General features: G+C 41.5%; 2 protein-coding genes across 3 annotated transcripts in view; both read left to right on the forward strand.

Moving 5' to 3' along the window:
• Positions 1-5,901, forward strand: part of LOC106604472 (sideroflexin-5) — a 35,001-nt gene extending 29,100 nt beyond the window's left edge. For both annotated transcript variants that reach the window (XM_014199112.3, XM_082975093.1), the window contains exon 14: positions 143-5,901. In XM_014199112.3, the coding sequence (XP_014054587.1) occupies positions 143-220 (78 nt within the window). In that variant the 3' untranslated portion in view covers positions 221-5,901. The remainder of the gene's footprint in view (positions 1-142) is intronic.
• Positions 5,902-7,393: 1,492 nt separating this feature from the next.
• Positions 7,394-21,615, forward strand: LOC106604471 (protein-lysine N-trimethyltransferase SMYD5). The gene is made up of 13 exons (XM_014199111.2): positions 7,394-7,522; positions 7,992-8,100; positions 9,549-9,688; positions 11,650-11,771; positions 12,471-12,540; positions 12,973-13,077; positions 16,516-16,578; positions 16,807-16,877; positions 17,021-17,127; positions 17,398-17,454; positions 17,614-17,708; positions 18,026-18,096; positions 20,008-21,615. The coding sequence occupies exons 1-13, from the start codon at positions 7,430-7,432 to the stop codon at positions 20,123-20,125; spliced, it is 1,221 nt and encodes a 406-aa protein (XP_014054586.2). The 5' UTR covers positions 7,394-7,429; the 3' UTR covers positions 20,126-21,615.
• Positions 21,616-25,257: the final 3,642 nt, after the last annotated feature.

The raw sequence follows: 25,257 nt of genomic DNA on the forward strand, positions 1-25,257 counted from the left end.
TGGTTTGTCTGACAGATGTTATTTCTATGTAAAATATTCTGTAACAAGTGTTGTTTTTGTGCTCAATGGTGGATCTATTCATAATATTTAAGAGATGGTGTATTGTGTACTTACTTCTCTTTCTCTGGTTCAATGTCAATAGATTGAGGTGTCTAAGCTTGAGCCTGAGATTGCCATGGCAACCAATAGCAAGGTGGTGACCTACAACAAGGGACTGTGATGACCGTCCTGAGAACAGCGATTCAAATGAGCCTCCTTTTTGATTGGCTGTCACGGACACTCCAGTTTCCCCACTAATGGATTGGCGGAAGGGAAGCTGATCCTAGATTTGTACCTAGGGGACGCTTCACCCCAGAGCACTCTCTCCCATAGCCTAATATGGTAACAGGTCCAGACACTTTCTGCTGCATTAATATAGTGTAACATATATTATCATGTGCTGTCTTAACCAATGGTTTTAATACAACATATAAAAAAATGTGTTTTATTGTCACTTACACCAGAGAGGTGCAGTGAATTGTGTTGTTTTACAGGGTCAGCCATACCAGTCCAGCACCCCTGGAGCATATTAGGGTTAAGTGCCTTGCTCAAGGGCACATCTGCAGACTTTTTTACCTTTCGGTTACTGATCCAACACTAACCGCTAGGCTACCTGCCACCTATGAGGCCAATCAGTAATGACTGAGGAAGTTAAGGAAATAATAGACTAATAATATATTATGATGGAACTTTATAATGTTATGCCTATACCAGCTATTTTACAATTAGTGGTGCTGATCAACCCATTTGTCTTTAACTTTAATATGAAATGTGTTTTTATTGTTCACCCAAACTGCTGTAGTTTGAATGTTTGTGGGAGGACATACAGTTGAAGTCGGAAGTTTACATACACCTTAGCCAAATACATTTAAACTCCGTTTTTCACAATTCCTGACATTTAATCAGAGTAAAAATTCACTGTCTTAGGTCAGTTAAGATCACCACTTTATTTTAAGAATGTGAAATGTCAGAATAATAGGAGGGAGAATTATTTCTTTCAGCTTTTATTTCTTTCATCACATTCCTAGTGGGTCAGAAGTTTACATACACTCAATTAGTATTTGGTAGCATTGCCTTTAAATTGTTTAACTTTGGTCAAACATTTCGGGTAGCCTTCCACAAGCTTCCTACAATAAGTTGGGTGCATTTTGGCCCATTCCTTCTGACAGAGCTGGTGTAACTGAGTCAGATTTGTAGGCCTCCTTGCTCGCACATACTTTTTCAGTTCTGCCCACAAAGTTTCTATTGGATTGAGGTCAGGGCTTTCTCATGGCCACTCCAATACCTTGACTTTGCTGTCCTTAAGTCATTTTGTCACAACTTTGGAAGTATGCTTGGCGTCATTGTCCATTTGGAAGACCCATTTGCGACCAAGCTTCAACTTCCTGACTGATGTCTTGAGATGTTGCTTCAATATATCTACATAATTTTCCTTCCTCATAAAGCCATCTATTTTGTGAAGTGCACCAGTCCCTCCTGCAGCAAAGCACCCCCACAACATGATGCTGCCACCCCTGTGCTTCACGGTTGGGATGGTGTTCTTCGGCTTGCAAGCCTCCCCCTTTTCCTCCAAACATAACGATGGTCACTATGGCCAAACAGTTCTATTTTTGTTTCATCAGACCAGAGGACATTTCTCCAAAAAGTACGATCTTTGTCCCCATGTGCAGCTGCAAACCGTAGTCTGGCTTTTTTATGGCGGTTTTGGAGCAGTGGTTTCTTCCTTGCTGAGCGGATTTCAGGTTATGTCGATTTATAGGACTCGTTTACTGTGGATATAGATGGTTTTGTACTTGTTTCCTCCAGCATCTTCACAAGGTCCTTTGCTGTTGTTCTGGGATTGATTTGCACTTTTCACACCAAAGTACGTTCATCTCTAGGAGACAGAACGCGTCTCCTTCCTGAGTGGTAGGAGGGCTGCGTGGTCCCATGGTGTTTATACTTGCGTACTGTTGTTTGTACAGATGAACATGGTACCTTCAGGTGTTTGGAAATTGCTCCCAAGGATGAACCAGACTTGTGGAGGTCTACAATTTCTTTTCTGAGGTCTTGGCTGATTTCTTTTGATTTTCCCATGATGTCAAGCAAAGAGGCACTGAGTTTGAAGGTAGGCCTTGAAATGCATCCACAGGTATACCTCCAGTTGACTCAAATGATGTCAATCAGCCTATCAGAAGCTTCTAAAGCCATGACATGATTTTCTGGAATTTTCCAAGCTGTTTAAAGGCACAGTCAACTTAGTGTATGTACATTTATGACTTATAAGTGAAATAATCTGTCTGTAAACAATTGTTGGAAAAATTACTTGTGTCCTGCACAAAGTAGATGTCCTAACCGACTTGCCAATGCTATAGTTTGTTAACAAGAAAATTGTGGACTGGTTGAATCACTTAGGTTGGAGTCATTAAAACTCGTTTATGTAATCTTCCGACTTCAACTGTACTGACATCAAACATTTTTAGGATTTTCCTGAATTATTTTGTATTTTTTAAATCAAGAGTTTTACTAGCATATCAATCTGTGTTGAGTGATAGATCCTGATTGGCTGTTAATGTCTTATGATGCCCCATATAATGTTAAAAAGTAGGCTAGGCTACGCTACATATCAGGCTACGCTACACAGTAGGCTAGGCTACGCTACACAGTAGGCTAGGCTACGCTACACAGTAGGCTACGCTACACAGTAGGCTAGGCTACACAGTAGGCTACTTGATTCTGATGGAAAGATTAACAAAGAGGACCCTGTTCAGAAACAGCCTATAGCCTCTACACCCTGCCCTAGCCTCTACACCCTGCCCTAGCCTCTACACCCTGCACTAGCCTCTACACCCTGTCCTACAAGCTACTGTTGAATCCCAGTTCTCCTCCCTAAGTGTACACCAGCATGGATTTAAAAGCACTGGATTGTTGTAAGCGTTGGCTGGAGGACGTTTCTGCCACTATGATGGATAATGTGCAAGTGCACGCTTCGGGAGAAGGGTGGAGAATTGGGATGCAGCTTAGGTCTGTTTCTTGACAAGGCCCATTCGAGGACATTCTAGAGGAAAGTCTGTTTGTGGACCATGGTTGCTAAAAAAAAAAAACGTTTTATATTCTACGTTTTATATTTTTATACATTTTACGTTTACGTCATTTAGCAGACGCTCTTATCCAGAGCGACTTACAAATTGGTGCATTCACCTTATGATATCCAGTGGAACAACCACTTTACAATAGTACATCTATATCTTTTTTGGGGGGGAGGGTAGGGGGGTTAGAAGGATTACTTAATCCTATCCCAGGTATTCCTTACATTCCCCTTTAAATGATCATACTATGAGAAATGGTACAGCATTGACTGATCGAATAACTTAAATAACTGGTGAATAACTTATTTTTGCACAGTAAAATGTTTTTGTCTGTATATATAATAACATTATTACCAGAATATATTGTACTAACCAATGTGTGTTAGCCACATCCTCTTGTACATACTGTGCATTCGGGAAGTATTCAGACCCCTTCACTTTTTCTACATTTTGTAATGTTACAGCCTTATTCTAAAATTGATTCAATTGCTTTTTCACCTCATCAATCTACACACAATACCCCATAATGACAAGGCAAAAAAAAAATGTTGGGAAATTTTGCAAGTGTATTACAAATAAAAACCTTAAATATTACATTTACGGAAGTATTTCGACCCTTTACTCAGTACTTTGTTGAAGCACCTTTGGCAGCGATTACAGCCTCGAGTATTCTTGGGTATGACGCTACAAGCTTGGCACACCTGTATTTGGGGAGTTTCTCCCATTTTTCTCTGCAGATCCTCAAGCTCTGTCAGGTTGGCTGGTGAGTGTCGCTGCACAGCTATTTTCAGGTCTCTCCAAGATGTTCAAGTCGGGCTCTGTCTGGGCCACTCAAAGACATTCAGACTTGTCCCGAAGCCACTCGTGTTGTCTTGGCTGTATGCTTAGGGTCATTTGTACTGTTGGAAGGTGAACATTCCGCCCCTGTCTAAGGTCCTGAGTGCTCTGGATCTGGTTTTCATCAAGGATCTCTCTTTACTTTGCTCTGTTCATCTTTCCCTCGATCCTGACTAGTCTCCCAGTCCCTGCCTCTGAAAGACATCCCCACAGCATGATGCTGCCACCACCATGCTTCACCATAGGGATGGTGCCAGGTTTCCTCCAGACGTGACGCTTGGCATTCAGGCCAAAGAGTTCAATCTTGGTTTCATCAGACCAGAGAATCTTGTTTCTCATGGTATGAGAGTCTTTAGGTGCCTTTTGGCAAACTGCAAGCTGGCTGTCATGTGCCTTTTACAGAGTAGTGGCTTCCGTCTGGCTACTCTACCATAAAGGCCTGATTGGTGGAGTGCTGCAAGGTTCTCCCATCTCCACAGAAGAACTCTGGAGCTCTGTCAGAGTGACCATCAGGTTTTTGTCACCTCCCTGACCAAGGCCCTTCTCCCCCGATGGCTCAGCTGCCCAGAGGCCAGCTCTAGGAAGACTCTTGGTGGTTCCAAACTGCTTCCATTTAAGAATGATGGAGGCCACTATGTTCTTGGGGACCTTCAATGCTGCAGACATTTTGTGGTACCCTTCCCCAGATCTGTGCCTTGACACAATCCTGTCTCGGAGCTCTACGGACAATTCCTTCGACCTCATGGTTTGGTTTTTGCTCTGACTTGCACTGTCAACTGTGGGACCTTATATACGCAAGTGTGTGCCTTGTCCAATCAATTGAATTTACAACAGTTGGACTCCAATCAAGTAGAAACATCTCAAGGATGGTCAATGGAAAAAGGATGCACCTGAGATCAATTGAGTCTCATAGCAAAGGGTCTGAATACTTAGGTATTTCTGTTTTTTTTTATTTTTATTATATTTGCCAAAAAAAATCTAAAAACCAGTTTTCGCTTTGTCATTATGGGGTATTGTGTGTGTGTAGATTGAGGATTTTTATTTGTTTAATTCCATTTATAATTAGGCTGTAACGTAACAAAATGTGGAAAAAGTCAAGGTGTCTGAATGCGCTGTATTTAAAGCTGGAATTCTTAGTTGCTACATCCATTTTTGGACTTAGAAATAAATTATATGCTCATTAATTATTTTAGAATATAACCTAGAAATGCACAATGAGCTTAGTTCAACAGTCGTACCCCATCACATCCCAATAAACGCGTTTTACTCCAATGTTTGTAAACAAACACTATCGCCTCGATACAAGGTTAAAACTATACTGAACAAAAATATGAACGCAAGATGCAACAATTTCAAAGATTTTACTGAGGCACAGTTCATATAAGGAAATCAGTCGATATAAATAAATAAATTAATTAGGCCCTGATCTATGGATTTCACATGACTGGTAATACAGATATGCATCGGTTGGTCACAGATACCTTCAAAAAAATGTACTGGTGTGGATCAGAAAACCAGTCAGTATCTGGTGTGACCATTTGCCTCATCCAGCGCAACACATCTCTTTCACATAGAGTTGACCAAGCTGTTGATTGTGGCCAGTGGAATGTTGTCTCACTCCTCTTCAATGGCTGTGCTTAGTTGCTGGATATTGACGGTAACTGGAACACACTATTGAACATGTCAATCCAGGGCATCCCAAACATTCTCAATGGGTAGCATGTCTGGTGTGCAGGCCATGGAAGAACTGGGAAATATTCAGTTTCCAGGAATTGTGTACAGATTCTTGTGACATGGGGCCGTGCATTATCATGCTGAAACATGAGGTGATGTCGGTGGATGAATGGCAAGACAGTGGGCCTCAGGATCTTCTCACGGTATCTATGTACAGTGGGGAGAACAAGTATTTGATACACTGCCGATTTTGCAGGTTTTCCTACTTACAAAGTATGTAGAGGTCTGTAATTTTTATCATAGGTACACTTCAACTGTGAGAGAAGGAATCTAAAACAAAAATCCAGAAAATCACATTGTATGATTTTTTTTTAAGTTATTCATTTGCATTTTATTGCATGACATCTGGATTTTTGTTTTAGATTCCTTCTCTCACAGTTGAAGTGTACCTATGATAAAAATTACAGACCTCTACATACTTTGTAAGTAGGAAAACCTGCAAAATCGGCAGTGTATCAAATACTTGTTCTCCCCACTGTACATTCAAGTTGTTCGTTTTCGGTAGCTCATGCCTGCCCAAACCATAACCCCCAGCGCCATTATGGGGCACCCCATTCACCATGTTGACATCCGCAAACCGCTCGCCCACACGACGCCATACACATGGTCTGTGGTTTTGAGGCCAGTTTGACATACTGCCAAATTCTCTAAAACAACATTGGAGGCGGCTTATGGTAGAGAAATTAACATTACATTCTCGGGCAACAGCTCTGGTGGACATTCCTGCAGTCAGCATGCCAACGGCAATCGGTGGCATTGCGTTGTGTGACAAACTGCACATTTTAGAGTGGCCATTTGTCCCCAGCACAAGGTGCACCTGTGTAATACACCTGTCAGGTGAATAGATTATCTTGGCAAAGGAGAAATGCTCACTAAAAAGTATATAAAAAATGTGTGCATAAAATTTGAGAGAGATGCTTTTTTGTGCATATGGAAAGTGTCTGATCTTTTATTTCAGCTCATTAAACAAGGGACCAACACTTTACATGTTGCGTTTATATTTTTGTTCAGTGTATAATGTTGATATCATGTATGGTCAGTCCTTGCATCTATAGCTCTATGAATTTGAGAGTGGTTACATTTCTCCAGGCCCATCCCTCAGCTTTTTACAGAAACGGGTGACTGCTTGCATATTGTTATTGTTTCAAGTAAGGACTCAAGCTTCAATGGACGTTCTGCTACTCAAAATGTACTAAACGTTATCTATGATTCAATGGTATATCAAAATGTTTGATAAAATATATAAAAAATGTATTTGTCTCCAGTCATATGTGTGTAACAGACGATGTGAGCCATCTCCCCGAGTGTGTGTGACAACTGAGGCTATGCTTCCAGCATCTTGAATTAATTCATCAGGCACTGTGTACTTTTTAAAACAGTGAAGTTTGGTCTTCATGATATAATTCATTGCATCTAATGGAAGATGAAATCATGTAGTATAATTTTGCAAGGCACTCACTGTAGCGTATTACTGAAAATAAAATAAAAGTACTATATCAACTGCTTTTGCACACACTGTACTTTTTTCTATTTTATTATTGACTGTATGTTTGTTTATTCCATGTGTAACTCTGTGTTGCTTTGCTCTATCTTGGCCAGGTTGCAGTTGTAAATGAGAACTTGTTCTCAACTAGCCTACCTGGTTAAATAAAGGTCAAATAAATCAAATTCAAAAAATAGAGGCCGCTAAATGTTTACGCGTAAGCTCCTCTAGAAACTTTAGAGTTCAAAGGCCAAGGGTTAATTTGAAGATGGCTGCCTCCCAAGATGACATGCTTTCTTTCTGCGTGGACACAACTAAAGTTAGCAGTTGTGTGGAAGTCCGATTTATTGACAAGGTTAAGGTAATGTGCCGACAGGGATTCTTTTGAAAAGGCTAATTTCAAGTTTGTCGTTTCTAGCACCGGTTTTGATGTCAAATGCAGTGCTACGCATGCTGTCAATCTGGCTGGCCCAAATTATGAGCAGGATATAATCTCTTGTCATTTTTTTTGTTTATGTTTACTGGCTGGCCATAGCTAGCTACTACACTGAGGTTAAAAAAAACTTTGCTACCTAAGTATCTACGTGGTTACTTAGCTACCAGCCATGTTAATGTAGCTAGCTAGCGTCATGTAACGTTAACTAGCTAGCTAGCTAAGGAAAGGTATGCACAGATTAGTCTCCAACTATACCTTTTTGAAGGGGCTAATAAAGTGCAAAGGATATCCTGGTCTGGCTCAATAGGATGCACTTGGTATAGATAAAGTATATGTAGCTAGGTGCGTAATGAAATGGTCATAGCAAACTAACAAACATTTGCTTTTATTTTAGGGCAAAGGATTATTTGCCAAGAAGGCCATCAAGAAAGGAGACACCATTTTTGTAGAGCGCCCTCTTGTCTCTTCCCAGTTCTTGTGGAATTCCCAGTACAAATATAAAGGTGGGGTGCCATATAGGTTCAAGATTTAGGTGGTTGACAGACTGAACAACTCAGAAGTTACAACAGATCCTTCTTTTATGTTCCTGTTGATGACAAAAAATCTTGGAGCAAAATGTTCCAGCTGGCTTTGCATTTGTAATCCATATTTTAGATGAACATAGGCCAGGGGGAACTGTTGAGTTTTTATTAATGGTGTTTCTTACTGTATATACAAAAGTATGTGGACACCCCTTCAAATTAGTGGATTCGGCTATGTCAGCCACACCCGTTGCTGACAGGTGAATCAAATTTGAGCACACAACCACGCAATCTCCGTAGACAAACATTGGCAGTAGAATGGCCTTACCGAAGAGCTCAGTAATTTTCAACATGGCACCGTCATAGGATGCTGCCGTTCCAACAAGTCAGTTTGTAAAATTTCTGTCCTGCTAGAGCTGTCCCGGTCAACTGTAAGTGCTGCTATTGTGAAGTGGAAACGTTTGAGCAACAACGAGCCACACTAGCTCACAGAACGGAAGTGTGTAGCACTTAAAAATCGCCTGTCCTCGGTTGCAACATTCACTACCAATTTTCCAAACTGCCTCTGGAAGCAACGTCAGCACAAGAACTGTTAGTTGGGAGCTTCATGGAATGGGTTTCCATGGCTGAGCAGCTGCACAGAAGCCTAAGATCATCATATGCAATGCCAAGTGTCGGCTGGTGTGGTGTAAAGCTCGTCGCCATTGGACTGTAGAGCAGTGGAAACTTGTTCTCTGGAGTGATAAATCACACTTCACCATCTGGCAGTCTGGCGGACGAATCTGGGTTTGGCGGATGCCAGGAGAACACTACCACTACCTGCCCCAAAACTGTAAAGGTTGGTGGAGGAGGAATAATTGTCTGTGGCAGTTTTTCATGGTTCCGGCTAGGTCCCTTAGTTCCAGTGAAGAGATCTTAACGCTACAGCATACAATGACATTCTAGATGATTCTGTGTTTCCAACTTTGTGGCAACAGTTTGGGGAAGGCCCTTTCCTGTTTCAGCATGACAAATCCCCTGTGCACAAGGCGAGGTCCATACAGAAATGGTTTGTTGTGATTGGTGTGGAAGAACTTGACTGGCCTGCACAGAGCCCTGACTTCAACCCCATCGCACACTTGTGGGATGAATGGGAATGGTGACTGCGAGTCAGGCCTAATCGGCCAACATCAGTGCCTGACCTCATAATGCACTTGTGGCTGAGTGGGAGCAAGTCCTCGCAGTAATGCTCCAACGTCTAGTGGAAAGCCTTCCCAGAAGAGTGGAGGCTGTTTATAGCAGCAAATGGAGGACCAACTCCATTATGCCAATGATTTTGGAATGAGACGTTTGACGAGCAGTTCACATACTTTTGGTCATGTAGTGTATTTAGTGATAAAATCACCCTTAGTTATCTCCCATTTAATCATCCATCCCTGTGTCTCCTCCAGCTTGTGAATACTGCTTGAGTGCTCTGGAGACAGCTGAGGTTAATGCCCGAAGACTGAGTGGCAACCCTGGCCTCAGTCTACCCCACACTGAGCTGTGCAAGGTGCGCCCAGAGCTGCACCAAGCTTGCCCACAATGCCAGGTGAGTGTCTCTCACAAGTCTTACCCCATCTGCACTGCCAATTAAAGGTGCACTATGCAGAAATCGCTTCCATTTCCTGTTTGCAAAAATTCTTATAGATTACCTAACTTTAATTTGTGACAAAACAAACAAACAAGCAAGTATAGTATAGAGTCATTGTACCATCTGAACCACTGTGAAATCTTTTCCCTAACCAAAAATATTGTATATTCAGCTGTTTGAAGCTGGTGTACAAAACCGAAATTAAAAGATGCAAAAACAAAACCTAATAATGGGAGGCATAGAAAGAACACATCTCCCGGTTCTTAGACTTGATTTCACTAAGAATGACAGATCTATAAATCACATTTCTATGTGAATTCGGTTGGATCGCCCAAAAAGTTACATATTTAAGCTTTAAGGACTGGACACTACTGATCTACAAACACATTGTTTATTATTTTTTTTCTCCCCAATTTCGTGGTATCCAATTGTTAGTAGTTACTGTCTTGTCTCATCACTACAACTCCCGCACGGACTCGGGAGAGGCGAAGGTCGAGAGCCATGCGTCCTCCGAAACACAACCCAACCAAGCCGTACTGCTTCTTAACACAGCGTGCATCCAACCCGGAAGCCAGCCGCACCAATGTGTCGGAGGAAACACCGTACACCTAGCGACCTGGTCAGTGTGCACTGCGCCCTGCCCGCCAAAGGAGTCGCTAGTGTGCGATGAGACAAGGATATCCCTGCCGGCCAAACCCTCCCTTACCTGGACGATGCCAGGCAAATTGTGCGCCACCCCATGGGCCTCCCTCGCGGCCGGCAGCGACAGAGCCTGGGCTTGAACACAGAGTCTCTGGTGGCACAGCCTTAGACCACTGTGCCACCCGGGAGGCCCCTTACAAACACATTGTTGAAAGCGAAATGGAGCATGCCTTTTGTGAAGATGAAGGATTAGAAGCCACTTAAATGTGATACTCCTACCCAATGCCTGTTCTCCATATGGAGATGTGTTGATATACTGTAGCTACTTCCTCCAGTCTAGTCCAGTGTTTCGCTTTGGTCTTCAGTGTAGTTATTCAAGGGTCCTCCCGAAACTCTATTACCCAGGCCCCGACCAGGTTAGGTCCGAAATACTGTAGTTGACCTCTGTTCTGGTTCTGATTTAATTGTCTCGGGTATGTGTAATTAGAACTGATTTGCCGGTAAGGCCCCGTACAGACCCGACTGCGACTGCTGCAGTAGAGGGAGGGAGAGAATTGTCTCATTTATGCTGCTTCGGCTTATTGAGAGATGCGTATTTTTCACAGGAGTGTAGCTTGTTTTTTTGTTGGCCAATCACAAGTCATCAAAGCGGCACTAGACTCTGGCCCCGTATGTGTATTGGTAAACAACTTAGGAGATCCATGGAGTTAAAAGTTAAATGAGAAGGATATGTATTTCCCTTTAAAGACCAAGAGCCAGCAGATGATCTGCTGCTTAATACTTTGAATGGAGTTATTGTGTAGGACGGGGGGAAGTGCATCCTAAATAGCTTGCTTAGCCAAGCTAGCTAGCTAACTTAACTAGCTTCTCTTCTTGGTTTGATGCAGTCAAAACGGGTACTATGTAAGATTGGATGAAAATTCATCTAGCTTTTGCAGCTAGAATTTAGTGGTGCGAGTCGGCTTGGTTGCTGATGTCTCTTCCTCGCGCCACCCAGTCACAAACACAGCAAGTCCCCTTTTAGCTCCTTTCCGCTCTCCCTCGGTGCATGCATTAACCGCTTCATTTAATAACGTAGCTAAAAATATATATTTTCTGCTGCTTCCTTCACTGGGATTGGATCAGACCGGGTCTCTACGTGGCCGAGTCTGGTTGTCTTTGGGTCCATTTGAACCGGGTCTCTATATTTAAAACAAATTTATTCGGGTCAGGAACGGGTCCGACTTATTGGACCAAACAAGACGTCTCACTGAAGTAGACTTTGTCTCCCCCTCCAGGTGATGTACTGTAGCAACGAGTGTCGCCAGGCTGCGGCAGACCAGTACCATCGGGCCCTGTGCTTAGGCCACTCCCAAGAGGACCCGGACCACCCTGTCAACAAACTTAAGGACGCCTGGAGGTGAGATGGATTTGCTGTTTAATTTAATTCCAATTGATGGAGCCCATATTTCTCTTGCACTGAATCTGAACATTTTACCAAAGACAGTACATTATGAAGATGTCTAAACTGCTTCTCCAATAGAATCCCAGATCATGCTGGTAAATGTCATGGCGACGTTAGCTAGCCAAGCTCATGCGCAGAAACACGTCATCGGCACTAACAGTTGTCGCGCCGAACAGCTTACGTGCAGGTAGTCAAATCAAAGGCACCACTTCGATAAAATGTTTTGATGAAAATAAAAACGTCAGTATGTCAATTTCACGAGGTTGTAGTAATTACAGTTTCAGCTACCTAAGACATTATCTCAAATCTAGGTTTTGCCTTTAAATTTTGAGGAAATTAACTGACACATTTCACTTCTCCCATTGACTTGCCAAACCCTGGTCTGCTGAGTCTCTGGGTTTTGAAACAATGTTACTAGCTTTCTCTGTCCTTGTTTCCTCCAATTCTTTATCTCCCTCTCAAAGCTCCCTCCCTTGCAACTCCTCTTTCAATTGGCTTTGACAGGGAGACAGGAATTGGGGGAGACAGGAATTGGAGGAAACGAGGACGAGAGAGCAAGGATTTGGCAGCTAGCAATGTTTTCAGATCCAGCCTCTGTGATATTTTGGCTGTAATTGCATGAGGTGACATGATCCCCCTCCATCTGTCCCCTAGGAGTATGCACTACCCTCCTGAGACCTCCAGCATCATGCTCATGGCCAGGATGGTGGCCACTGTCAAACAGGTGAGCCGCCTCCTACCTCTGCCTTTTTTGTTCAGCTGCTTTAATTCCAAAGTTATTTGCTCTCTATATTTGCATTCTATATTTCATTGTCGGCTGAAAAAACAAAAATTCAATTATGAAATGTCAGAAGCTATTTTGAATGTTTTCTTGGTCCTAGAGTCATGTTCAGAGTGCATTGAGGGAAGTTACTGCTTTCAATAAATGTGGGGGGGGAAAAAGAACATTTGCAAAAATAGAGTTGAAAGGTTTATCAGACAGTGACGATTTGGAGTGAATGTTTGTTTGAGAATCTGGTGTCTGTGTAGATGAACAGACCTTCACAATGCTTGGAGAACCATTTAACCTGTCAGTTTGACATTATAATACTATATGTGCATACCTGTGCATACTAGGTAACTCAAACACTATATAATGTTTGGATTTGTCATGCAGGCCCAAGACAAATGCTGCTGGCAGAAGTTGTTCTTTCAGTTCTGCAGCCGTGCGGCCAACGAAGAGGAGGAAATTGCACACAAGCTGCTGGGAGAGAAGTTCCAGGTAAGAATAGAGGTAGTGGCTGTGCCTGAAAATGTTAACTACTAGCTGTCAAATCCTTGCTTCTTCATCCATGTTTCCTCAATTCCCCTTAAGGCTCATTTGGAGGAGGAGGTCTGAGGAAGAGACCTTGGAACCTCTCCGCCAATCTGCTTAGAGAGGAATTGAGGACACAGGGATTGAGCTACAAATTAGTTTTTTCACATTTGTGCTAACTATTAGATTTGACTCATTGTTCTTGTAATAGATTATAGACTAGTGTAAAATGTAAATTAATTGCCTGGGTGTTTATTTGCTTAAATCACTGAACACAACAGGCGCTTATTACAGACAGGCTTCTATTTGAGCCCAGCGTCTATTTACTTAATGCACAGAGTTTTTGCTTATTTGCATAGTTAAAGGAAAAATCCACCCAAAACCACTCATTCCTGTAATTTAGTGTTACATAACGCGTGCATTTCAAGAGCGGCAAATTTGAATCCAAATAAATGTCAAAATTCAAATTTTTCAAACATACAACTATTTTACACCCTTTGAAAGATAAACATCTCCTTAATCTAACCACGTTTTACGATTTCAAAAAGGTTTTACGGCGAAAGCATAAATTTAGAGTATGTTAGGACAGTACATTTACAAGAGTTGTGTGTAATGTTTTGTCAATTCAAAGACAGGGTCACCAAAACCATAAAACCAGCTAAAATGATGCACTAACCTTTTACAATCTCCATCAGATGACACTCCTAGGACATTATGTTAGACAATGCATGCATTTTTAGTTCTATCAAGTTCATATTTATATCCAAAAACAGCGTTTTACTATGGCATTGATGTTGAGGAAATCGTTTCCCTCCAATAACCGGCAGTCAAGTCAGCGTCACAAATTAAATAATTAAAATTAGAAAACATTGGTAAAATATTATATTGTCATTTAAAGAATTATAGATTTACATCTCTTGAACGCAATCAACTTGCCAGATTTAAAAATAACCTTACTGGGAAATCACACTTTGCAATAATCTGAGCACTGCGCCCAGAAAAATACGCGTTGCGATACAGACTAGACGTCAGGTTGGGGAGATCTAAAATCGACAATACTATGTAAATAATCCATTACCTTTGATTCTCTTCATCAGATGTCACTTCCAGGTATCACAGTGCATAACGAATGTAGTTTTGTTCAAAAAAGCTCATCATTTATGTCCAAAAATCTCCGTCTTGTTAGCACATGATCTAAGCCAGCCGGACTTCTCGTCATGAACGAGGGGAAAAAATATATTTACGTTCGTTCAAACATGTCAAACGTTGTATAGCATAAATCATTAGGGCCTTTTTTAACCAGAACATGAATAATATTCAAGGTGGACGAATGCATACTCTTTTATAACGTATTGGAACGAGGGTACCCAACATGAACTCGCGCGCCAGGTGTCTAATGGGCCATCATCGTTCCATGGCTCTTGTTCGGTCAGATCTCCCTCCAGAAGACTCAAAACACTTTGTAAAGGCTGGTGACATCTAGTGGAAGCAATAGGAAGTGCCAAAATATTCCTCAGCCCCTGTGTTTTTCAATGGGATAGGTTTAAAGGTAATACAACACATCAGGTATCCACTTCCTGTCAGAAAATGTCTCAGGTGTCTAATGGGCCAAATGAGTTCTGTTATACTCACAGACACCATTCAAACAGTTTTAGAAACTTTAGTGTTTTCTATCCATATATAATAAGTATATGCATATTCTAGTTACTGGGTAGGATTAGTAACCAGATTAAATCGGGTACATTTTTTTTATCCAGACGTGCAAATGCTGCCCCCTAGCCCTAACAGGTTAACCTGCAGATTGATGTGGCTCACAGAGTGGAGTTTGACAATCTCAACGGCATCATGCAATGCACCCTGGACTGAAGAGGCAGACAATTAGGAGAAATGTGTTAGACCCTCTGTTAATTTACATGTTTCTTGAGGTAGGAACATCACAAAAGAACATTCGAAAGAAGACAACCTCCTGCGTTATGACATTGGCCAGTATTGAAATCTGACATGCATGATAGACATTTTCGTGATCTAAAAGTTGCATTCCTGTTAAGTGTAGTGAGGGCGTCTTTATCGCAATGCTATGTCACACTTGCCGAATTTCTGCCTGCTTGAACGACAACTGCTCAGATGCACAAAAACAATATAACATTCAAAATGGGCACATCTTTAATTGTTTAATTCCAGCATTCTCTTCCAACATTTTAATACATTTCCTGCACTGCTATCATTTACACACTGTGATGTTTCTTTTGTCTTAGTATGTCTCCATTTAAAAACAAAAAATTGACATAATTATTCTCCTTCAACTTTGCATTTTTGTCAGTTCGTACTTTCGCCGCTAGAGGGCGATTAGCCAAATGTTAGGGCTCTGTACTCTCGAAGTTGACTGTTTTTGTGCTTGCCAGTTAGCTAGCAGTTCTCAGCTGTTAGCAGCCAAATGGCTAGCAGTTTCTTACAGGTGATTAAACATTTTGTTAGTTTTCAAATTATACTGAACAAAAATATAAACGCAACATGCAACAATGTCAAAGGTTTTACTGAGTTACAGTTCATTTAAGGATATCAATCAATTGGAATATTCATTAGGCCCTAATTTATGGATTTCACATGCCTAGGAATACAGATATGCATCTGGTCACAGATACCTTAAAAATAGTGGGCCTCACATTGGGTCTCAGGATCTCGTGATGGTATCCCTGTGCATTCAAATTGCCATTGATAAAATGCAATTGTTTGTTGTCCGTAGCTTATGGCTGCCCATACCATAAACCCACCGCCACCACGAGGCACTCTGTTCACAACGTTGACATCAGAGAACCACTCGCCCACACGACGCCATACACACCGTCTGCGGTTGTGAGGCTGGTTGGACATACTGCAAAATTCTCTAAAACGATGCTATGGTAGAGTAACATTTCATTTTTTGGCAACAGCTCTGGTGGACATTCCTGCAGTCAGCATACCAATTGCACGCTCCCTCAAAACTTGAGACATTTGTGGTGTTGTGTGACAAAACTGCACATTTTATTGGCCTTTTATTGTCCCAAGCACAAGATGCACCTGTGTAATGATCATGCTGTTTAATCAGCTTCTTGATATGCTACACCTGTCCGGTGGATGGATTATCTTGGCAAAGAAGAAATGCTCACTTAACAGGGATTTTAACAAACAAATTTCGGCGGCCTTATTTCAGCTCATGAAACATGGGACCAACACTTTATATGTTGCGTTTTATATTTTTGTTCAGTGTATATAATGTAACAAATCAAACATTAAACCTCATAAACATTTAATTTAGATTAAGCCTTTATTTGCTGAAATGGGTGCTGTTGCCCGGATATAAAAAATTACGTGCGGCTATTTGAGACTGCGTTTAATTGAAGTTTTATGGTATGTTGCATTTTGTAGGGACATTTGACCTTACTACAAGCCCTGTTTACGACAGCACTTTACGATGATCATCTCGATATGGTAAGTATGGCACAGTTTCCCTTTACGTGACCAATTTATTTATGGACGTACATGTTTGTCAAGCTAATACTAGGTACTTGGCTACTTCCTTGTCAGCCTGGAGACAAGAATATAAAATAATATATGTCTTGGATTGAATAATTTCCCATGAGTGAGCTCTGAGCTGAACATATGTGATTATGATGCAGATACTGTATGCTATATAAGGGGTGTCCTTTCACGTTACAGTGGTTTACACCTGAGGGATTTCGCTCCCTCTTCGCCCTTGTAGGGACCAATGGACAGGGCATAGGTACCAGGTAAGGTTCAGCTCTCAATCTTTCCAACTCATAAATGATTGATGATACGGACATAAATGATGCACTTATGGAGTGCCATTAGTCCCAATATTTTTTATTTTTTTTTAAAGTGCCGACATCGTTTTATCATGTTTTTTACATAGCTCTCTCAGCCAATGGGTTCATGCATGTGATGCGTTGGAGCTGTCTAGCCAGCAGAGGGAGCAATTGGATTCCTTCATTGATCAACTATACAAGGACATCGAGAAAGGTCACAATTCCCTTCTTACACTGCTTCATGAGACATCTGTTCTGTTTATTGAGGAATACTGGGGAAAAGCTGTCTGATAAAATATTTGTCTAAACCTACATTACCAAGCAAGGCTTTGTGCAGCTCACATTTTATAATCGATTGTAAAGGATACTTGGCGCCTCTGAATTGGGTTGGCTTGACTCAGCATATTTGAAATCGTTACTAAAATGGAATAAATCTCTGCTACTGAGAATGGAGGTCAGAGCTGAATTTGATTTGTCTCCACAGAGACCGGTGACTTCCTGAACTGCGAGGGTTCTGGGCTCTTCCTACTTCAAAGCTCATGTGAGTCGTCACAATCAGGTGGCTTCTGACCTCAGCTTCCATAATCCACAAACACACCCATCATACAGGATAAATGAAATGAACTACTGCCCTGGTCAAAGGCCATGTTTACAGTCGTTATCAAATACTTTTGTTTTGGTTGTGTCGTCTACTCTCTAGGTAACCACAGCTGCATACCGAAAGCGGAGGCATCTTTCCCGAACAACAACTTCTTGCTTCACCTCAGTGCCCTTAGTGACATCAGCCCTGGAGAGGTCAGAAGAGGATGCTGGGTCGGGGGGATACATTCTGGCCATGGATAAACTGGAGAGAACTTTGTGCTCAGTTGTCAGTCAGTTTTAGCGGTCAGAAACTGAGGATTGGAGCTGTGTCAAGCTATCAGATATTGAGAAGGCTTGCATCTGCCTGTAAATGTAGCGTCTGAGGAGGCCAGAGAAATGTTTTGCCAGCCATCGATTGAATTCTGGCACCAAAATAATAGCGCATTGTTGTGTAAATATAGTAACAGTAATGGGAGGTCTTTTGATGTGAATGTCCTCATCTGCTAACTTTTGTTTCCTTACATCTCCAGGAGATCTGCATCAGTTACTTGGACTGCTGTCAGCGTGACCGTAGCTGTCATAGCAGACAGAAAATCCTGAGGTAAACAACTGAAATCCCCTGTGTCCCTTTGACAGACTCAAACTGTTCCCAGTTCAATGGCCACCCTCCTAGGTAATAACAGTCAGTCCTGGGCCAGCGCAGCCGAGGGGTTCTGGTGGTTATTCCGGTGCCTAACAATGCTCTTGATCGATTAGCAAGCTGTCAATCCACTACCGATTTTACCCCCTTAAAGGGGGGCTGCACTTCCTGATTTAGCCTCTGTTTTAATTCTCCTCATTGGGAAATGCGACTGAGAACGAGATTTGGGTTTTGGAGGCGTGTGTGTTTGAACGTTGGAAGCGTTTGTACGTTCATTGCCAAAACAGTATAGTTAGTAACTCACCCTTCTACACTGAACAAAAATATAAACGCAACATGTAAAGTCTTGGTTTCATGAGCTGAAATAATATATCCCCAAAATGTTCCATATGCAAAATGTTTATTTCTCTCAAATTTTGTGCACAAATTTGTTTAAATACCTGTTAGTGAGCATTTCGCCTTTGCTAAAATAATCCATCCAATAAAAGGCCACTCCAAAATGTACCGTTTTGTCACACAACACAATGCCACAGAAGTCTCAAGTTTTGAGGGCGCATGCAATTGCCATGCTGATTGCAGGAATGTCCACCAGAGCTTTTGCCGGCTTCTTCACCTGCGGGATCGTCTGAGACTAGCCACCTGGGGAAAAGCTCATTCTGATTGGCTGGGCCTGGCTCCCCAGTGGGTGGTCCTGGCTCCCAAGTGGGTGGACCTATGCCCATCCATGGCTGCACCCCTGCCTAGGATTGTGAAATCCATAGATTAGGGCCTAATTTATTTATTTCAATTGACTGATATCCTTATATGAATTGTAAGTCAGCAAAATTGTTGCGTTTGTTTTTGTTCAGTGTAGGTAACTGGAAACAGTCTAACCGGGTCTTGTGTCTGGAAGTAGCAAGCCAACTTTCACCTATTCGCTTCAGCCGACTGTGGCAAAGTTGGTTTGTCTTTGGATAACCCATCTGTGGGGATAGTTGGTGCCGCAAAGAAATTGCACAATGTAAATGGGACAATATTTTTTAGTTTCATTAAATGCTTTCAATATTTGTGTGAATTTCTGCAATTTGTAGTTGGTTTTAGGTTTTTAAGTCAATGAAATTTGGAGTTATTGACATTTAAGAATATTCTCCCATGTACGTTTTGTAATGTAACTTGCCCCATAGGGATATTGAATGTCAAACCAAATTGACCATGGGCGTTACGATTGGCTCGTATGCAGCTGAGCTTCGAATTGATGATTACTTGGGTGCTGCCAGCTGAGGGCAGGATTGAAATAAACCCAACTCTACTGTAACTTAGGGTATCTTCATTTGTCACAATTTTATTCCTTATTTATCTCGCAAATCTCAGACTGACTTCATGACCAAAGTTATCCTATTTACACTTAGTACTACATTTTGACACTAGAATAAATGTTTCTGACTCATATCGATGCCACATATGCCATTTTCAAAAGTAGAAGAAGCTTTTTTTTGGTTCAGTCGCACTTTAAACCCAGGGCAGGCTTGTTCTGCAAGCCCACTTTGGATTCACATTCACTGTATCCTGTTGAAAGGCATTTTACCTTGAAACGCCGTAACTCCCAGAAACTGGAGGTAGTGAAGCGTGAACAAAGACTGGCCTCTGTCTCTTTTTCTCAGCAAATGATAACAATTCAGACTCACTGTGTATTATGCTTATATACTGTTTTATTATGTTATATACATAGTGTTTACAGTATGCATGTTGAATAATGGCATTTCTTTTTTAACAGAGAAGTGATGATAGATTGACGCAAATGCATTCCATCAGGCTGCGTTATCTTCTTTCTCGCTCTCCAGAACGAGACAGGCAGCTGTGTGACTTATGTAACATCGTTATTGTCTTCCCCAGAGAGAACTACCTGTTCGTCTGCTCGTGTCCAAAATGTGTCTCTCAGATGGATGAGCTGGATCTGACGTCGTCGGAGGAGGAGGGGGATGACATGGAGGAGGAGATAACGGATGTCTGAGGGGGAACAAAGACCAGCTCCCTCCCTCCTACTCACCCCCTCCCAGTCCCACTCTCAGCCACGCTAGCTAACTGCATCTCTGCCCAGTGAAGACCAATTTCAAAGACGACATATCAAACTCCAAGCATATCAACTTCAGTTGTGTACCAAAATATAATTTTTCAAGGAAAAAGTCACTCAATGGCCTGAAGCTTTGGATCTCCCGGTTGAAAAGCATTTGGTCACGTGACTCTGCAGTATCAGCCCTCGTCTCTCACCTCTAGTGTAGCTTCTGCTTATTGGAAACGTTTACATTAAAGACATCCAGATTAAATATATCACAGTTTAGTACCTCTAGAATGGTAGAAACCATTAAATAGGCAAGATGTAATTTATTCCTTAATGTTGCTTGCATCTTTGCCCTCAGAACAGCCTCAATTCGTTGTGGTATGGACTCTGCAATGTATCAAAGCGTTACACAGGGATGCTGTCCCATGTTGACTCCAATGCTTCACACAATTGATTGGCTGGATGGCCGGATGTCCTTTGGGTGGTGAACCATTCTTGATACCCACGGGAAACTGCAGCATTGCAGTTCTTGACACAAACCGGTGTGCCTGGCACCTACTACTAAACCCACTGAATTGCACACATACACAATCCATGTCTAAATTGTCTCAAGGCTTAAAAATCCTTTAACCTGTCTCCTCCCCTCATCTATACTGATTGAAGTGGATTTAACAAGTGACATCAATAAGGGATCATAGCTTTCACAGGCTGTTCTCAGCATGACTGTTGTAGTCCAATCTGTGTCAACTGTGTAATGCCATTGCATCAGCATGGACCAAAATCCCTGTGGAACACTTTTGACACCTTGTAGAATGCCCCTAAGAATTCAGGCTGTTCTTCAGGAAAAGGAAGGTCCGACCCAGTACTAGATGTGTGTACCTAATAAACTGTCCGGTGAGTATGGCTGTTCTGAGAAGGATAATGCACTTGGCCAATCTAGTAGTGATAACATGAAAGTATGTACAGTGTAGCTGAAGTAACCAGGCCAAATTAAGTACATTGATTTTCATGTAATGTGAGATCTATCAAGGAACATTAGAAACATTCATTGCAAGACTGAGTTAACCATCAGCCAGAATAACCTTGAGCAGTAGAAAGCTATTGTCTGTTAACTATTTTCCCGTTTATTGAGGAGAACTGTTATTTCCACATGAGTGAAATTGCTGCTACTGCCCACTCATGAATCAATAGAACTACAATGACCGTAATCTTCAATGCCAACGTTTTCAATGTTACCGAACAAATATGGCTAACATCAAATGACTAACCTCAATTATCTCAGTTGGCATTCAGAGCACTGGTGCATGAGAACAAATTGCTTTTGATGTCACACAAGGACATGCTGCAGCATAAGAACAGCAGCAAACACTGTATGAGAATCCTAGCAATTGTAATTTTTACCACTCTGGCATAAACCATTGAGATTAAAATGTCTTCTCTTATTTTCTTTATTTGTATTCTGCTTAGTGCAATTTGATTGTGTGCAGAAGTTAAGCCAACTGGCAGTCTTTACCAACTAGGACCACGTCAGCATTGCCTTGAAGCAGACAGATACCCTGTGGATAACTGGATATTCGGGAAGTCATGAAATCTTATTTGTGAGTTATCGCCAACATCTGTGAGACCATGAAGATATGACAAGTATTCCTTCCTAGTCATATTTTCTACCTCAATGGGTATTTTAATGACCGTTTCATTTGTGCCTGTTGACTCTTCATGCGACCTTGACTTTGCTATAGGCTCTTTTCTATTGATACTAGATTGTGACTCAAGAACAGCCTTGCAAATACATCTACATCTTATTGGAGCTGTGAACATGTGTTTGCTGTTCCCACTCTGCTTGGATGTTAAGATGCTGACCCAGGAAACGAGAAAACGGCAGAGCTTTAGAATAGGAAGAAAAAAGATCCGATAGCCACATTTTCTAAGTGACCTATTTTGTAATTTCACACCTGCCCCCAATTTTTTCAGTGACGCAAATTTTTCTCTGTGGACATCATCAGTGTCAGCCTATCTTCCCTACGGGATTGGTTTAGAAGAGTCAAATGCAAATTTACGCTGGACATTCACATGAGAGATGAAAGGGAACATATTTTTACTTCCATGAGAGGATGCACACCTGGGATCTGGCATGGCGGGAGGCTGGACCTCTGGACGCGTCTTGGAGTGAAGTCCAACACCCATCGGCCGTCATCCTCTGAGCTCATGCCAGCATCCCCACGGGGCCTCTGCAGTTCTGGAATGTGGCTGCTTTTGGCGTAGCAGTCCACAGTAGGGGTCGAGTGCAGTTTGCCACACACTGCACTCCCTTCAAATGGAGAAAGTGTGAAGGTCAAAGGTCACACCCCAGGAGAAAGGGGCTGACCCAGAGCCTCATTTGAAGATGGAAGGGGACAGGAAGTGGGTTGAGGGGGGTGGCGGTGTCTAAATAAAAGGCAATTATACGCGTGTAGAGAAAGAGGCTTTTATTCTATTTCACCAAGGCCAAAACACTCACAATCTATATTTCAGTAATGAGATTGGAAGGGAAGAAAAGTTGGCGCGTTATAATCATTGCCAAGACATGCAGATGGAGAGAAATTATAAAATTAGCATCTCATGATTTAAAACGGTAAAATCAGATCAAATCATGTCAGACTTAGATGTGCAGGTTTGACGTTCACACTGTGATTTATAATACAAAACCTTCCGTATCTGATTAAATATTCATATAGAGTCTCATATTGACAGCTATCCGCACACCTTGACTTTTTCCACATTTTGTTACAAAGTGAGATTCAAATGGATTTGATTGTAGTTTTTGTCTCAGAGCTTTGCACATCTGGATTGTACAATATTTGCCCATTCTTTTTAAAATTCTTAAAGCTCTCTCAAGTTGTTGATCATTGCTACGCCACTCAAGAACATTCGCTGTCTTGGTAAGCAACTCCAGAGTAGATTTGGCATTTGTGTTTTAGTTTGTCCTTCTGAAAGGTGAATTTGTCTGTCTGTTGCAAAGAGAACTGAACCAGGTTTTCCCCTAGGATTTTGCCTGTGCATAGCTAGCTCTATTATGTTTATTTTTATCCTTAACTCCCCAGTTCTTGCCAATGACAAGCATACCCATAACGTGATGCAGCCGCCACCATGCTTTAACATTTGGAGAGTGGTACTCATTGATGTGTTGTGTTGGATTTGCCCTAAACATAATGCTTTGAATTCAGGACAAAAAGTTTAAAAAATCTTATTTTTTCTTATTTTTTTGCAGTATTACTAAGTGCCTTGTTGCAAACAGGATGCATGTTTTGGAATATTTGTATTCTGAACAGGCTTCCTTCTTTTCATTCTGTCATTTAGGTTAGTGTTGTGGAGTAGCTACAGTGTTGTTGATCCATCCTCATTTTTCTCACATCACAACCATTACTCTGTAACTGTTTTAAAGTCAACATTGGCCTCATGGTGAAATCCCTGAGCAGTTTCCTTCCTCTCCGGAAACTGAGTTAGAGGAAAGACGCCTGTATCTTTGTAGTGACTGGGAGTATTGATACACCATCCAAAGCTTAATTAATAACTTCACCATGCTGAAAGGGATATTCAATGTCTGCTTTTTGTATTTTTACCCATCTACCAACAGATGCCCTTCTTTGCGAGGCATTGAAAAACCTCTCTGGTCTTTATAGTTGAATCTGTTAAAATTCACTACTTGATTAAGGGACCTTATAGATAATTGTATGTGTGGGGTACAGAGATGGGGTAATCATAAAAAAATCATGTTAACCACTATTGAACACAGAGTGAGTGAGTCCTTGCAACTTATGTGATTTGTTAAGCACATTTTTACTACTGAACTTATTTAGGCTTGCCATAACAAAGGGGTTGAATACTTATTGACTCAAGACATTTCAGCTTTTCATTTTTTATTAAATTCTAAAATGTTCTACAAACAAAATTCCACTTTGACATTATGGGCTATTGTGTGTAGATCAGTGACACAAAATCAAAATGTAATCAATTTTAACATGTAGCCAAATTCCATAATAAGCATCACAATATGAAAAACATGGCACCACTCTGTCACACTGAAATAAGTTTTTATTTTATGGGGTTCAGTGCCACATCTACCCAACTGACTTCTGAATATAACTGACATTTTCAATTACCAGGAGTCCCCCACAAGTAATGACAAACATTCAAAGTCATCAGTTACAAATATAGGCTTTATGTTTCCCAGTCTTATTTGACTGAATTTGCACCTACTTGTAACATATTGGATTGCTTTCTCATCTTAGAGGCATCAGATTACTTTTTGTTTTATTTTGGTCCAACAGTTTCTCTTTTGTCAGTCCATTTCCTCTAGGTGGAGAGTGATATTGCTAATACTTACCAATATTATAGATTTATACCAAAATGTGTTTAAAGTGGGCACACCATGATTGACAGGGCAGTGTTGAAATGGAAGCCGTTTCGAGAAGGAACGAGTCACTGGGGTTGAAATGGGTACCATATGGAAACAATCTAGAATCTACATTAGGCCCGTCCAAATCGGTTACTGCAATGGATACCATGACTGCCTTGGAGGGTTACTCCAAGGTTGAGTGATAGATGGCCACTTGAGTTGTGACCAGCCAACCTGAGGGAGGGTGGTTGCACCGTAGCTAACCATGTATGAAAACAAACATGATGGACAGCAATATCATGATCACAACCAGTACCGTAGTAAAATAACACTTTTAGGGTTTAGATAGAATGCATTGGATATCTGTGGTCCAGTTTTCCCAAACCATTTCCCTGGAAAAGTCAAAATGGGATTGAAGTGTGTCAAAAGTACCTTGACTGCAAAGTCATCAGGAATAACTTTATCTTGTGGAAACATTGTGGGCTGCCCAATTGCCTCACATTAATCGTCGAATGGCACCTATTGGTAGATTGGTACAAAAAAAGCAGACATTGAAAATCCTTTTGAGCATGGTGATGGTGTATCAAAACACAGTCACTACAAAGATACAGGCAGGTGTCCTTCCTAACTCAGTTGCCAGAGAGGAAGGAAACTGCTCAGGGCTTTCACCATGAGCCCAATGATGACTTTAAAACAGTTACAAAGTTTT

This window comes from Salmo salar, chromosome 05, assembly GCF_965601325.2.
Source record: "Salmo salar chromosome 05, fSalSal1, whole genome shotgun sequence".
In the NCBI taxonomy this organism is placed as follows: Eukaryota; Metazoa; Chordata; class Actinopteri; order Salmoniformes; family Salmonidae; genus Salmo; species Salmo salar.